Raw genomic sequence first — 15,019 nt, 5'->3', positions numbered from 1 at the left:
CCGGTCGTGCGTATCCCGTCGTCGACAACGCGATTCACCCAACCTGGCGCAACGCCAGTTCCTTCGTCATCACGAATGTGCTTATGACGGGGACTGAGCCGTGGGAAGTTAAAAAGGAACGCGAGAACTTCAACACTAATGTTCTTGGTAAGAGGTTGAGGGATGTGAGTCCCAATGGGGCGAGTTATGTGAACGAGGGGGATTTGAATGAGCCGAACTGGCAGGAAGCGTACTGGGGCAGTAATTATAAGAGGTTATTGCAGATTAGGCGGAAGTGGGATCCGGAAGGTGTGTTTTTTACGGAGACGACGCCGGGGACGGAGAATTGGAGTGTGCTGGATTATGGGACGAAGCTTTGTAGGAAGGGTGGGAAGTAGATGGGTGCGTTCTTTGCTGTTTTCATAGATCAATCTAGTCCGATACCCAACTTCATCGCTCGACTTGAAAATGCGATGAGGCGCACTTGATTGCTTGTCGTTGTGCAAGTGTTGTGTGAGAGGTCTTTGAAACCGCCCCTCATAAGCGGAAGATGAGAGGTGACACATTAAGATCTACCCAGGCAATGCCTGTCATATAGTAGTGCTTATGAATGATCGCCTTCGGTCGCTTTTACCTGCCGGCAGTGCGCGTACCGTGTGGCCACATCTCAGCCACAGCAGTGGCGCAAGGGCAGTGACAACGCGCTTTGAGATGGAAGACAAAACATTTGCATAGCTAGAGATGCGTCAAAAGCGCGTTTCGGAGTCTCTTACGCGTCCAACAGTGTTTCCTTACCGTTTGGTGCCAACGCGGCGTGGTGAGACAAAGCTGGGGAAGGGCGGGAGCGATGACGAAAGAGTCGCGTCGAGCGCTAGCCACTCCCAGCTAGCAGCAATCACCATCACAAGCCAATGGGTCTGGCGACGCTGCTATCAGCCATCATCCCAATTGTTTGCGAACCTTCTGCTATCGCCCGCCTGTCTGTGTGCCAGCCTCGCCGCTCGCATCACTTCCACTCCTTGCGCAACCGCCGTAAACATCCCCACCGCTGCGCCAACGCCGTCGCCATCCATCGCATTCCGAACCATCGCACCAGGCTCCTATTCACGACCACAACGCCTCCGACGCCTACACCTGATCGCGCGACTAATTCGCCAGGTCACACGCTCTGCGCATGCCGAAATACCCCCAGAGCCTCGTTAATGTCGATTGAATGCCTCCCGTGCTGAATCCCTTCTTACGGGCCTTCTTCCGTAGTGCACTCCCCAGCCAGTGCCAGCCAGCCCAGCACCACGTACGACACCTGCGAGTATAGGGGAGACCTGATTACTAACATTACTTGACATAGGTTCTGCTCGTCCCGACCACCGAAGTCCTCCTCACATCGCGCGACAAAGAATCAAACACCTCGTACATCGACCTCAGCGGCTCCGAAGACTTCCTTGCAAGCCATGTGCTGCGCGTCCCGGGCGGAGTGGGGCCGAACAATCATGTCAAGGACTCTGGTAGTTTCAGGGAGACGCGGGGGAAGGCGAAGCAGTTTACCACCGCGAATGGCCGGACGGTGATAGTCAAGGATGCCTTCATCTACAGCAACAAAGGTGCGCAGACATAGGTCGCAGTAGGGGATGACGTCTGGATGCTAATCGAGACGCAGGCTTCAAGACACTCAACCAAGCGCAGCTCTTGAGCGACACCATATTCTACCCCGACTCCTTCGATGCGCAGCCTTGGCTCGTATACTTCATATCGCGACCCCTCATAGGCACCTTCGATGCGAACCCCATAATACCCGCTACACTAGGACCGCGACAAGATGTAGGGCCAGTCGCAGGGCCGTCAGGCGCAGCGGGCCCGCCTGGAGGTGCCGGCTCGTCGATGCCACGGAAAAAGGAGGTCAAGTCGTTCAGCGACCTCTTGAACCATTTCCCTATGATCGCGCGCCAGATGCAACCCGGTCTAGAGAGACTGTTCAGAGAGTTTGGCAAGGAGCTAGAGAAGCCCCTGCCGGCGACACCATCACAGAGATCGCGGCGCTCGTCAATGAGCTCACGGAGACGCGGATCGGTATCCTCAGCAGAGACAACGCCTTTATCCTTGCACAGCAGCATGTCTCATGGTCCGAATGGCTTTGTGTCGAATCTAGAAATCAGCGACGAGGAAGACCAGATGCGGAGATCGCTAGAGACGGCAGTGACAGCGGCCATTGATCTCTTCCAGATGGTGGACAAGCAGCAGCTGTCATTACTGGGCGCGACGACCGACTTGACTGGTCCGATCGTGGAGCGCATGATCGAGCGATACATTGCGGAGCAAGTACACCATACCATCCTCTTCCCACGGATACAAGAGATACGGCTCCTAGAAGACAAGGATCTTGAGCGCCGCACGCGGCAGATGGTAGATATCGATATATCGCAAGTCGGAATCGACATTGGCCATGGTCGCAAGGGCAAGCAAGAGCTAGCCATACGGCTTTCCAAGGCTGTTGACATGTTCAAGAAGATGGGTGTCGCAGGCAGTCCGCAAGAGATGTTAGAGATACTCCTGGGGGTACAGAAGCACATCACAATGCCGGATGAATCGCAGGCGAGGACTATGACGAACGGGGAGCCAATGTCGGAGAAGCAGGATCATCTCCTCACTATCAACGCTGATACACTCGTTTCACTACTGCTGATAGTGGTAATAAGGGCGCCAGTACGACATCTGCAGGCGCGGCTTTCGTACATGCGGCACTTCATCTTTATCGATGATGTCGAGAGCGGAGAGATGGGCTATGCGCTCAGCACGTTCGAGGCTGTCCTCTCATACCTCACTACAGATTCGGGCGGCCTGCGAAGAGCGAGTCGGCGGAATAGGGCATTGTGGCAGGCCACGAAATCTGGTGACCTTGCGACAATGCAAGGGATACTGGAGCCTGATAGATCTTTCAACGCAGATCTGGACAGCTTCTCGGACGGAAGCCAAACCCCACCGAGATATCGCCCAGTCAGATTTGCTGCAAGTTTATCCGATCTACATTCCGTAGCAGGCACGACCTTGAACGGCGACGAAGACTTCTCGATACGACCGCGAAGCCCATCTCGCGGGAAGAGTGCGCATGAAGATGGCCCTTTAGCGCATATCTTCCCCTTCCAGCGCGCTCAAACACCACCATTGCCCGGCAGACCGAAGATGAAGAAGAAGGTCTCCATCACGGACACTAGGAGCATGTCGAGTGGCTCAGCACGCTCATACCATTCACGCACAACTCTTGACTCCCGCGTCAGCGCTATCGAAGGCGATGTCTCGATAGAAAAGTTGACCATGACTCAAGGCCCCGATGGCGAGTCAGTACTGATGATGGCGATCGAGAATAGACAGGACAAGGCTCTCCAATACCTGCTCAGTCTTACTGAGTACTACACCCCCTCCCTCGTCTTCGAGGACTACAACAATGAAGGCACCAATTTGTTGAGTGCAGCCATTCAACTGGGCCACGCCAGGACGACGGACACCATCCTCAACTACATTCTGGACAATAGTCCGAGCCCTCAGGCACTGCAAGAATACCTTTCGAAACCAGACGCGAAGGGTAGATGTGTAGCGCATTATCTCTTCAATCAGCCTCGTCTCATCGACCGCATTGGACATCTTCTTCCTTGGCGGCTGAAGGACAAGAACGGCCAAACACCAGTGTTCGCTTTATGTAGATCGTATGATCACGACGAGTACCATGATATGGTAGACAAGGCACTACTTGCCGCAACGCAAGACCAAGATGATGGACAACCGCTACACCTCGATGAGCACGTCGACAACAAGGGCAACAGTCTGCTTCACATCATTACTGACCCTCAGCTAGCCGCAAAGCTGCTGTACCGCTGTGATTCCGACGCCAACGCAACAAACGATCGGCAGTTCACACCACTCATGGTAGCTAGTAAATACGGTCGAACAGATATGGTACGGGTGCTCTTTCAAGACCCAAGAGTAGACCTATCTTACAGGGACGCTCGTGGTCTCACCGCTGTAGAGCTCGCTAAGGACGACGATGTTCGGAACCGTATCGACGACCTGGTGCTCTTGTCGAATGAAGCCGGTCCAGATGGCCGGACAACTACTGTTGTCCGGTCTTTCTTCGTCGAAGACGGAACAGTACGCCTAGTACTAAAGTCAGGAGCGCCGAACGATAATAAGACCATTACCGTCACAACATGTCGTAGATCATCACAGGACTTCGAGAACCTTGCAAAATGGCTCGCACAAGAACACCCCGCTTCATGGCTACCCGCCATCCAGAATCTAGCATCACCATACCTGATACCCTCTCGACCATCGCGGTCAATCTTACGCGACATGCAACTCCGCCTGGACGCCTTCCTCAAAATCCTCCTCCGCCACCCCACATTCTCCACCCACGAAATGGTATGGGAATTCTTCCTCGTCCCCGACATCGACTCCTCGATGCTCGCCGAGCGCTCAGCCCGCAAAGCCGAACTCCGCGTCGAGCGCCTCCGCGAAGAATACGCGCCCATCTACGACGTGCGCGAAGTCGAACTCTTCGTCCAGCACATGCGCGAAAACGTGCGCGCCCTACACCACGCATCGCGCTCCGTCCTGCGTCGCGCAAACAAAGTCCGCTCCGCGTCCTCGGACCTCAACGACGCTGCTAAAATCGCTAACACAGCTCTCCACTCCCTTACTTTCCTCCCGGTTAAGCATCTTAAAGCGCTAGACCGGTATACCCAGACGCTTAAACAGAGCGATGCATCCCCCATGTCCGGCTTCTACTACTCGATGCACGCCATCTCCAGCACCATAACCGCCATCCTAACCGCTTTATCCCGCCCCTCCACGCTCATAACCTCCATGTCCGCCACCCAGAAAGCAATCGATCGCCACAACCTTTCCGTCCGCCGCTCTGACCGCTGGCCCCTGGGTCTTCTCGACGACGCGCGCAGTCGGGTGCAGCGCGACGCCCAGGATAAAATGGATAAGAGTAAGATTGAGCTGGAGGACTTGGGTAGGGAATTGCGGTATACCCAACAGGTTGTGGCGCAGGAGTTGGCGAGTTGGCAGGAAGGGAGGGTGGAGATGGGCAGGAGGGCGTTGAGGGATTTGGCGAGGAGGATGTGTGTGACTGAGAGGGCGAGGTTGGAGAGTATGAAGAGGAGTGTTAGGGAGTTGGGGGTTGGGGTATCGCCGAAACCTGCGTCCATCTCCCCCTCTGACCATGCTGGGTTCCCGAATGGGTTTCCGAATGGGGGGTTGACGAACGGGTTGCGAGACGATGGTGGTATGGTCAACGGTATGGAAAACGGTATGAACGCTCCTCATACTCCTCTACCCATGGACCTTTCCGACCCCCTTTCAAACCCGCTTTCCGGTCAGACTAGACTATTGGATGATATCACCGATGAGGATGTCGAGGAGGGGCCGGGTGGTGTGGAGGATGTGGCGAGTGAGGGTGTTGTGTTGTCGAATGGTGTGCCGATTGCTGATGAGTTGGAGCTGGAGCTGGATATTGATGGCGAGATGGTGCCTGCGGAGGATGGGGCTGTGGATGGGGATGGGGATATGGGTGTGGATGTGGATGGGGAAGTAGGTGGGGAAGTAGGTGATGGGAAGGGGAAAGGTGTGGATTGAGAGGGGGTTTGAACATGTATACCGAATTTCGCTTTTTCGACTTCTTCTTCACTTCTTTACTTCATTTTCATCTTGTTTTTTCTTCCTCTTCTCTTCTTTACTTCACCTTCTGTTTTTCTTCCTCTTTTCTCGATCCGTGGATGTTCGCTTTGCTTCGGTTTTAGATGGCTGGGCCGCATGTCACGAGATCGCATGAATGAGTACATGAGGGATTCAGCTCAGCGAAGGCGTTTGTCAAATGCGTTACAACAGCGACTAGAGAGAGGGGAGTTAATAGTAATATCTCTTCTCATGTCTGCGTTTTCATCTCTGATCTCAGAATCAATCCAGTGCCTAACTGCTAGATCTAAACATTGCATAGCTACACCACATCTCACTCCCAGGGCAAGACTTTAGATCTGGCATGTTAAGTACTGCGAGAATTTTGAGAAGATCGTCACCGCTGGCTATGATTTACATCTCCCGGCTTTTTTACTAGCGCAGTCAGGGTTCCGTCTGTGTCGCATATGTCTTCGTGTCCGCGACATGTTGAACGCGATGGAGAAGTAGCTGGGTTAGGTGCGCATTTCGTTTCAAGCATTCCACTGCAACTGTGGGTTTGGTTATGGCTCCTTTCTCGCTGTTTCATTAGTCTAGATCGCCACTGCGCTGGTGCGTCGCTCTAGATCTCGCTCTCTCTAAATTCGGATCCGACATCCGTTGTCTCCAGCCCTTTTCCTGGTATCCTAATCCACCATCTCGTTTCGAAAATGGGGGCTACGAGGATGGGGGTATCGAAGATGGAGGGCAGGGGGGTGGCAGGTTACATCAGTGACATACTGGCATCATACGAGCGTGCTAGATCGGGACGTGAAAGCCGCGGAAGTAGCAGCTATGATGCTGGGTAGTTTTGGGGGCCATAGCAAAGTCTTTAGTATCTAGGTAGTCTGGACTATCCCCACGAACTCGTTTGTAATGTTGGTGGCTTGACGATCGAGCCGCGGATGTCTACTGTCTGGAGCTAGAGCACGCGTTCTCAAAACGGGAAGCCGGCATGGCATCGGTTACCGTGGAGGTGGTATTCCGCTTCATCCTGTACGTCGGGTGTCGCGTAGTTTGAAGGAACGCGTGGGCCTGCGCCATGCAGCCATTCTCATTTCAAATACTTGAGTGGGGTGAAGATGGCTCGTAGGATTTGCCGCGGCGTTTGTAGCGGGATGCTCGTAGGCAGGTGGCTGGTTGTTGGTGTTACGCAGCAGCATTTTGCTCTCTTTGAGGAAGTTCAGTGGGAAAGTAGGGTGGTGAATGCATGTTCAGCGGCATGCTCCGGTACCCACGTGGTTGATCAACAGGCTTGGTAACTTGATATAGGCTGTTGTAGGGTATACCCTGCTGGTAGTGCGTGATGCACCTTAGCGGCGCCCAACGTACTGGCATCTGGTCACTACCACTTCCGTCATTCCAGCACACCCACTGCACCGGGCTAGATGACATCCTTCACTTCACCCGTAGGGACAAATCTGAAACCGCGCCTCGTGCGTACATGGTATCTGCCCAATAACACCTTTGACAAGCGACAGAATCGAGACGAATCCCCGCAGCAAGACCACGCGATTCACAAGCATATGCACAGTATATTTCCATGCGTATACGACAGTGGCGTAGGAGCTTGGGTATGTTTCTTTGTAGAACCCGAGTGTATAGTGGGTAGCCAATCCCCTACCGAGAGAGAATTTGATATATGCTAATGTCAAGGATAAGATGTTGTGTAAACATGCCGACCTTCTAGAAGCCTGATGGAAGGTGCAATTCTGCCGGAGCGTGAATCGGTGTTGGACGTCGATGGCTTGCAGATATTGTAAGGAGGTATACCGGGTGCAGGAGCTGGATGTCGGTGATTGCAGATACACTGGGTGCAGAAAGGGTGCTGGAAGTCGCCGAGCTACTAGAATTTGTCGGCGATGAATAGGCGAGGTGAGTGCATGCAAGACTTGACGATCAACGCCGGTACCAAACCGATTGAGGCATGAGGAAGAGACTGATACCGTTTTGAGCTAACATCACGTGGAAACGACTGCTGACCTGACGATAGTAGACGGAGTTGGCAGCAGGAAGACATTCCTCGGTGGCTTTGTCAGTGCGTCACTGAGATAAAGAATGCGGCCGCTTCTGCGGCCACTACTTTAGCAACACCAGTTCGTGGTGCATTCAGTGCTTTCGATAGCTGACTACCTGCCGCATGTAGAGCTTTCTGTTATTCTCATCGTCGATACCGGAGGAGACGAAGACGCGACAAACCTAGCTACACTGATCGGTGTTGCGGCAAGTAGTGGCGTCGAGACATGTGCGCTTATGTAACCTTAGAGATAGGCTGCTTCCTTGTAACGATCTTGCCCTGCCTACCGCTCACCGATGCCCTGTCTGACCGTTGGAATGGCTTTCGCACCACCGGCGTACGAGCAGCCACATGGCTCAAATTGCGGTGACTTCAGTGTAACTTCACACGCACGACTGACGAAAGTGTGTCTCTGGTAGTCTTACGTGTAAAGGAGCCCAGACTAGAAAAGCTAGACGCGCAATACGTGTTCGGGTTCAGCGGAGAAGATAGCGCACTCATGTGGTGTGCAAACTATGTCGTCATGCAGAATGATAAGAGAGGCTTTTCTCTACGGCCAATGAGGATTGCGAATGAGAGATGCGATCGAAACGGGGTGATCAAAGTATCTGCCTTCCTCCGTGCCATCAGCATGTTAGTTTGGAGCTTTGGGGTCGTTAGCAAAGTATCGATATTTGCTTAGCCACTTTCCTAGATTTAGTCGTGTTAATTGACCCATTCCAAGCCTGGTTTATCGCGTCGTGTGGGTACAGAACCCATCTATAGAACCGTTGGTTCGCCATCCTTCCCGCCATGCCGACATCCTACACATGCAATTAATCTAATTTGGCCAATGAGCATCCAAGCAGAACGCCTTGCCCAGCTAGTTGTGGTAAGACTAGCCTTTCCACGTACCGAAGAAGGCAGTGTCCGCACCGCTCTTGGGGCGGTTCAGAACGTGTTGTGAGGTACCGGTACACTGGTCGTCCAAGGCTGAGGTGAGAGATTGTAGATTGTGCGACGCGTCATGATGTTTTCTCATCGTAGAGTCGATAGCCTGGTGTATGTGGTAATCTAATGTTAGGCGCTCTTTCCTGTCGGTAGATGTGCGCGTGGCTATGCGCGCACGCGGCGGCATCGGCCCGCCGCGACTGTCCCGCACCGATCACAATCGGCCCGCAAAAGCTTGCCTCCAAGCTCCACCCATCCACCACAGCGCTTCCGGATCACAATGACTTGTCTCTTGGGCCATGTTCTGTTCAAACGCGAATCACTGCCCCCCTCGCAAGATGGACTGTTGAACAGCTGACCTGCCTCAGCACTAGATCGCCCTGCAAATGTGTCAGCGCTACACACTACCGGGTACAGGAACGGCCCCGCTAATCCTTGCTGTCCTGCGATCCGCACACTTCCACACTTCCCCGCCTTCCCTATTGGCGAAAGCATGTGAGTATCCAGTAAGGCTATGTTCGGCTATGATTAGTGTGCGTATGTGGCGCGTAAACTCCCACGCATCCTGCAGAAGCTGTAGTTGGAAGCGGGTGTTCGGCGAGACACGACGATGTTCGGCGAGCAGCGCGGACAGGTATTGTTCGTGGCATGTGTTGGCATGTAGCGACATCGCGATGAGGAGGGCCTGGTGGCCCGTTGTGATAGGAGGCGGGAGGCAATTTCTTCGAGATGATGGTGATAGCTGTTCGGCATCAGGGCGACTGACTGGCTGATCTGACGAGTCTCCGAACTTACTCTCCAGCCATCGGTACGCACGTTCGTAACGCGGGCTACCCATCGCAAATCGCCTCTTCGGCGAATTGACCTCCATAGTTATGGCTGCCCATCATTCCCTTGATCGTCCTCTATTCGATCTGGCGAAATGCGAGCGGAAACTTACCTTGCCATTTCAAGCGCCTGGCCCAGTAGTTCACAAACCTGAGCAGTCAGCATAGCCTGTTTTGATCCCATGCGCATACTTCAAAGGCGAGCCCGGCCCATGGGTAAAGCTCTCGCAAGCGACATGCAACCAATCTGCCCGATTCCTGGACGTTGGGGGCGTTTTGCTGCCAATGGCATGCGCACAATAGCGGTAATGCTACATTGCGGCACGTTTTGCTGCAGTTGTAGCACTTTAGCGTACAGATTCGTGAAGTGTTTCCGCGCGAGGTTGTGTCGAGAAGACGGCGTGGTTCTGGACCCGTGTCCCGGTAACGGAGGCAAGCTCGCTGTGGTATAGTGCTTGGAATCATACGAGGTAAAGAACAGTTGAATCAGGTATCAAGAAGCGAGACGCAGAAAGAACTTAGCTAGAAATGGATACAAATAGCGAAGTCGGATTAGCTGTACATCTCTGTACTGGATATGAAGATACGGTTCATGATAAGTAATATATTACAACTGCACCAATGAGATTGCGGTGATGGTATAGTACACTTGCTGCGTTGTATCGTCCGAGTTCGATCTGTAAGTTGGCAATTGGGGGTATATACAGGTTGTGGAATGAGCCGACGGAAGTAAACGTATGCTTCAAGTTGACGCAGCTAGAGGAAGGCGTGCGCCGCTCATACCCACTGAAGCGGGAGTATCGTGAAGCTCTAGACAAGGAAAAGAAGCTCCTCAAGGGCGAATGAACGAAAGCTACACCGTGTGGACACGCAGACGGCCCTGCGTTCGTGATGCCATCTGACGCTTGACGTTCTCCGGAGCGACCGACATAGTTATCTTGAAAGTATCGCGGACGCGGGTTCGAAGCGAGGCCTCCATAGCCACATACACACCGCAGTCAATGCCTGTATCGGCTGTGTTGACAACGTTGCAGTAGCGCTCGGAGAACTTGTCGACAAGCTTCTCGATTCTGCAGAGCTCGGCAAGGATGAGGTTGGTTTGATAGACCTGCTCGTGCTCAGAGTCCAAGGCACCGCGCAAATTCTGCTGGTACGACAGTGTCTTCATGTACGTTTCGATAGAATAGCTATCGCCTTGAAGATCTCCACCTGCCATCGCTTGATACCAGGAAAGTATCTTCATAATAGCCAGGTTAACTGTAGCTGAGAAGTGGGGATTCGATGAGCAATCGCAGTTCAAGAGTGTGTAAAGGTTGTCGACGGCGGCTATGTTGGTTGGGAGTACAGACCCTGAAGCGGGGAGACCGTCGAGCGAAGTGAAGTCACCAGCAGTAGACTGGTTCTCAGGTGGGACATACAAGCTGCAAAGAATTTGGAACGCGAACTGAGTACAGTCATGCCTCAGGAGGATATTGGAATCGGGTGGTGTCGGTAAAGGCGCCGATGCCATGGGCGGTGGAGAAGCCATGATCTTTTCTTGCTGTGTATCATGCGAGACAGGCATGCCGAGAAACTGATGGCTGATAGCTGCTGGGGTCTGAGTTCGCTCCAGCGATGTGACCATGTCAGGCTGACTAGAAATGCTAGTCGACCGAACGTGAACGTGTCCATGGAAAGCCGTGGATGGCGGAGCATACTGTGGTACTGGAGCAAACATCTCTGCGTGGTTCGTATACATCATCTGTTCATCGTTTGGCCAGGCATTGACACGCGAGTTGACACCTTCGGAGCCCACGGAAGAGTGACTACTACTGAACGTGTCGCCGATGAATGCATCTTGATAGTGGTACTCTGGAGTACGGGGACCGAAGTAAAAGGGATCTGTCGGTTCTGGAGAGCTTTCATACTTGTATAATGCGGCGCGTGGAAGTAGATCGACTCTAGCTCCAAGAGGGACGTAAGAGCCCGCTGGTGAGATCTCGCGCTTGATGGAACCGTCAAGATTCCTGTTCTTACGTGGCTTTCCAAGTCTGTAAACGCGTAAGCTCGAATGCTGGGCTGGACACAAAGCTGACATACCTCATGGAGGGTGAGTAGTTGCAACAGATACTCATGGTGCCGCATCGGTGACATATTGGTCTGACTTTGTCGCACTTGACCTTGCATCGGGGTTAGGGACTGTTGCCAATTCGATGAAAGGGTAGATCGCGCACCTTAGCACGAGAGCAAGCGTCACAGGAAGCTCTCATCTTGCGAGGCTTTTGTTCCCCATGCGAACCAGTCGATAAGAAGGTAATTCCTGGCCCAACGACCATGTCTTCGGTAGGAGGTGATTGTGGTGGGCACGGTGCGAGGGCTTGAGTCGAAGGCTGAAACATTGTGTTGTGTGATGTTGTGAACGTGGGATGGAGTGCGGAAGTTGACATGGAGAAGCACATGTTATATAGAATGATGGGCGATCAGATAGCTCCAGTCTGAACCAGGTTTGATGTAAGAACGATGGTGGTTGGATCCACTCCATTGTAGGCGTATCCGCGATGCAGGTGGCTGCTAGGCTAGGCGTCGAGCTGATGCTTGGCTCTGCATTAACAGGGAATAATGCACCCATCGCGCCGGAAGTGCCTTGAATGGAAACATGGGGGCTGAAGGCTTACAGGCGAACATACATGCTTCATCGAGCCTAGCGTATACCGGGCAGCGCGCAAACCAAATATGCGTGTTGTTGCGCGCCAATTCTGTTTGAAAATCCTCCCGAGGAACATTGGACTGTGTGTGCACCAAGGTGCCAGAGAAGCGAGTCGTGCGCATCTTGTGGTAGTGGCTCTCCAATGATGAAGCAATCGCATGCTCAAAGCTAGCCCCTGTGCAGAGGTGGCTATGACAATAGATACCGTGCCACACAGTCGGTATTCGATGAGGCTCGGTGACCTGAGGCTGCGGTCGCGGGCAGATGAGTTGACCGCATTGGATAGATTGACCCTCCACGAAGGTCTCAACGTTCCACCTGTTCGGGGAGGTCTTCCTGTCTTGCAGCAACATTGGTTCAGGGTAGCGGCGCCAGGCCTCCCAGTCATCGACCCCTGCGAATCATCTGCGGAAGGTCTCTCCCTACGTGACTGACACAATGGACGCGTGGGGTTTTCCTAGATGACCTACCTATTTCGGCTCTGCTGCACGAAAAGAACAACGCTAATCGATTTTGTTACGGTGCGAACCAAGCCTCGCATGCTTGATCTGGTGACGTGTCGGTAAGATACCCGATGTACAGATACACAATAGCGTGTTAAGCAGCATTCGGTATAGTTTAGGGCTGGATCCACGTAGGACAGGTAGAACTCTACCTTCAACTTGGCTGGATGGCGATTGACATAGCCTGGGATAACGGTTGCATGCTGCAAATAAACCAGGGCACTCTTTGACTGAACGTGATCTTGAAACCCGTAGACCCATCAGATTCCTCGGTTCGCGCAGGTGTATCGGGAAGAACTGTCTGGCCGACGCTGAGGTATGGCGGGCCGATCATCAACCAACACTCGCCTGTGCACTCCGCAGCTGCCCGCCTCGTGACACCTTAGTTTTCAGGCTACTGATCTTGTGCGACCACGTTGTCGAGAAATAGTACTCATCGAGGCGTCGCAGACTGGTGCTACCCCAGGCACGCTCAGCCTCGGGCATAATAAAAGAAAGCCAAGGCGTGAGCCACACAGTCGCGTCAAGGCTGCAGTATGGGCGATGCAGTGATAGTAGAGGCATCGATGACGCTCTAACGCGAAAAGTAGCAAGTCGGCAAATGTGAATTTCCTAGAAGATGGGGGGCCAGAGCCTGCATAGCGACAGGTATTGAGCTGTGTTGGGGCGCAGACGTGGGTGAAAGTGTGTGAACTCCACCTGGGCAGGTTCGGGAACGGCACGCCACTAGCCGCCCGCGCTAGCGATCAAACCAGCATAGCGTGCCGGGCATTAGCCGTCCCCACCTGGGCATCGTTCTTCCCCTATCTCAATGGCAGATATGCGCCGAACGACCTGGAAGGTATCGCAATCTACAGTGCCTCTTACCATATGCGAAATACCCACTTTTGTTCAAGAACACCTCCCAACCATGCAATACCGAGGTAGGTCATGTAGCGCGGAAACCCGGCGGACCCCGACTTCAAATCGCTTTGCATGTTCAACTGCATTCATACTGAAGGCTGAAACACGCACTACATCCCTGAGCAGAAGGCCCACCCTGTACGATGACGGTAAGATTCTGAGGCTAGAGCATGTCACTGTTAAGCGACCTGCAGTGCGGCTATGAGCGCATGATCCTATCCAACACGACCGGCTGTCGAAATCCAGACCTCAACCCGGACAAGGGCATGGGGAGCACTGGTATCAACAAAAGAGAGGCTTGAGATTGGGTTCTGTGGCGTCGAAATCGGAGAGCGAAGAGACCGACATACAGCCGATGATACTGTCTGGAAACGTCTTGGGTGGAACACGTCCATTCGATGCTACTGTTCACTGGCCTGTTGTTCGTCGGAAGGAATGCTGTTCTGGTGACCGTACTTTGGCATCGTGTTTCATCATCCACTGCACGTACTCATCGCGCGCTGTTGCCCCTCCTCTTTACGCCACCGAAAAATACGAGACTCTCGATCCAGTCGTTCCCCCGGTTTGCTGTGTGGTCGGCGCATCAAATTGCGGCACGGGTACGCGTACCACGTTCCTTCGGGAAAGTAGGATCTAACAAGCATCAATCTTGCTTCAAGTCTAACGGCTACCGAACAAGAGGTTGGACCTTCCAGCAGTACCATTTCATTTGCCTCGACCTGCATCCTTGAGCAAGGAGTATAGTGTGGGTATCGTAAGGCACAGACTCGATGCACAATGATTGATCGCGTCGCGAATTATGCGGCCCTGTCCCAAGACGTCAGCTCCATGCGTAAGTCACTTGAGTAACAGCTGTAACAGTCAAGTCGTGGTTGTTACGAAGCAAGTCAGAAAAGACAAATGTCCTGCTGGAAGATCCTTCGTTTTGCTTCGTCGTGTCTAGAACGTCGTCTCGGCGTGTGGAGGCGGGCACGCTCGGTGTTGAATAGACAACGTGCCGTGATAAGATGGTGCTAGCTATCCATGGAGTTGCCATTGTTCGCAATATTTGTGAATATTCGCAACTATTGCAACTTTGTATAGCATTTGGAAACAATTGCAGGTCTAGAGGCCCTTCCATATGCTGGCGTCGAAATCTTCGGTAAGTCACTGGTCGACGATGATTGGCTCAACGACAGCTGAGCTACCTTAAGCTTCACCATACCTACGTCGTCCTCATTATGTCACTGCCGGAATCTGATTGGACTTGATATCATTCATTCACTGTCCTAATCCATGATGAGTGAAGGAAAACGAAGAGAAAGTTAGGTCAGCAGCGCATCAACACGTTTTTCTTTTAGCAACTTCTGCTTTGACCTTTGCAAAACCCTTAATACCTACAGATCAGATCAAACCATTCTACACACACTCCGTGGAGTTATTCTATCAGCGTTATCCTTCATTTAAGAGATCGATGCAACCTTGG

General features: G+C 53.0%; 2 protein-coding genes across 2 annotated transcripts; one reads left to right on the top strand and one right to left on the bottom strand.

Annotated features, from left to right (window-relative positions):
- Window positions 1-1,192: 1,192 nt before the first annotated feature.
- Window positions 1,193-5,610, top strand: J4E83_009987 (uncharacterized protein; the record flags this gene model as incomplete). Its single annotated transcript, XM_049336871.1, has 3 exons — window positions 1,193-1,273; window positions 1,328-1,580; window positions 1,637-5,610. The coding sequence occupies 3 exons, from the start codon at window positions 1,193-1,195 to the stop codon at window positions 5,608-5,610; spliced, it is 4,308 nt and encodes a 1,435-aa protein (XP_049183995.1).
- A 4,705-nt stretch (window positions 5,611-10,315) lies between these two features.
- Window positions 10,316-11,546, bottom strand: J4E83_009986 (uncharacterized protein; the record flags this gene model as incomplete). Its single annotated transcript, XM_049336870.1, has 2 exons — window positions 10,316-11,492; window positions 11,542-11,546. 2 exons carry the CDS (start codon window positions 11,544-11,546, stop codon window positions 10,316-10,318), a joined length of 1,182 nt encoding a protein of 393 aa, XP_049183994.1.
- Between the last annotated feature and the right edge of the window lie 3,473 nt (window positions 11,547-15,019).

Source organism: Alternaria metachromatica (genome assembly GCF_023757995.1).
Source record: "Alternaria metachromatica strain BMP 0045 chromosome Unknown scaffold_39, whole genome shotgun sequence".
In the NCBI taxonomy this organism is placed as follows: Eukaryota; Fungi; Ascomycota; class Dothideomycetes; order Pleosporales; family Pleosporaceae; genus Alternaria; species Alternaria metachromatica.
Note: the sequence above shows the minus strand (reverse complement) of the source record. Positions and strands in the feature narration are given on the sequence as shown.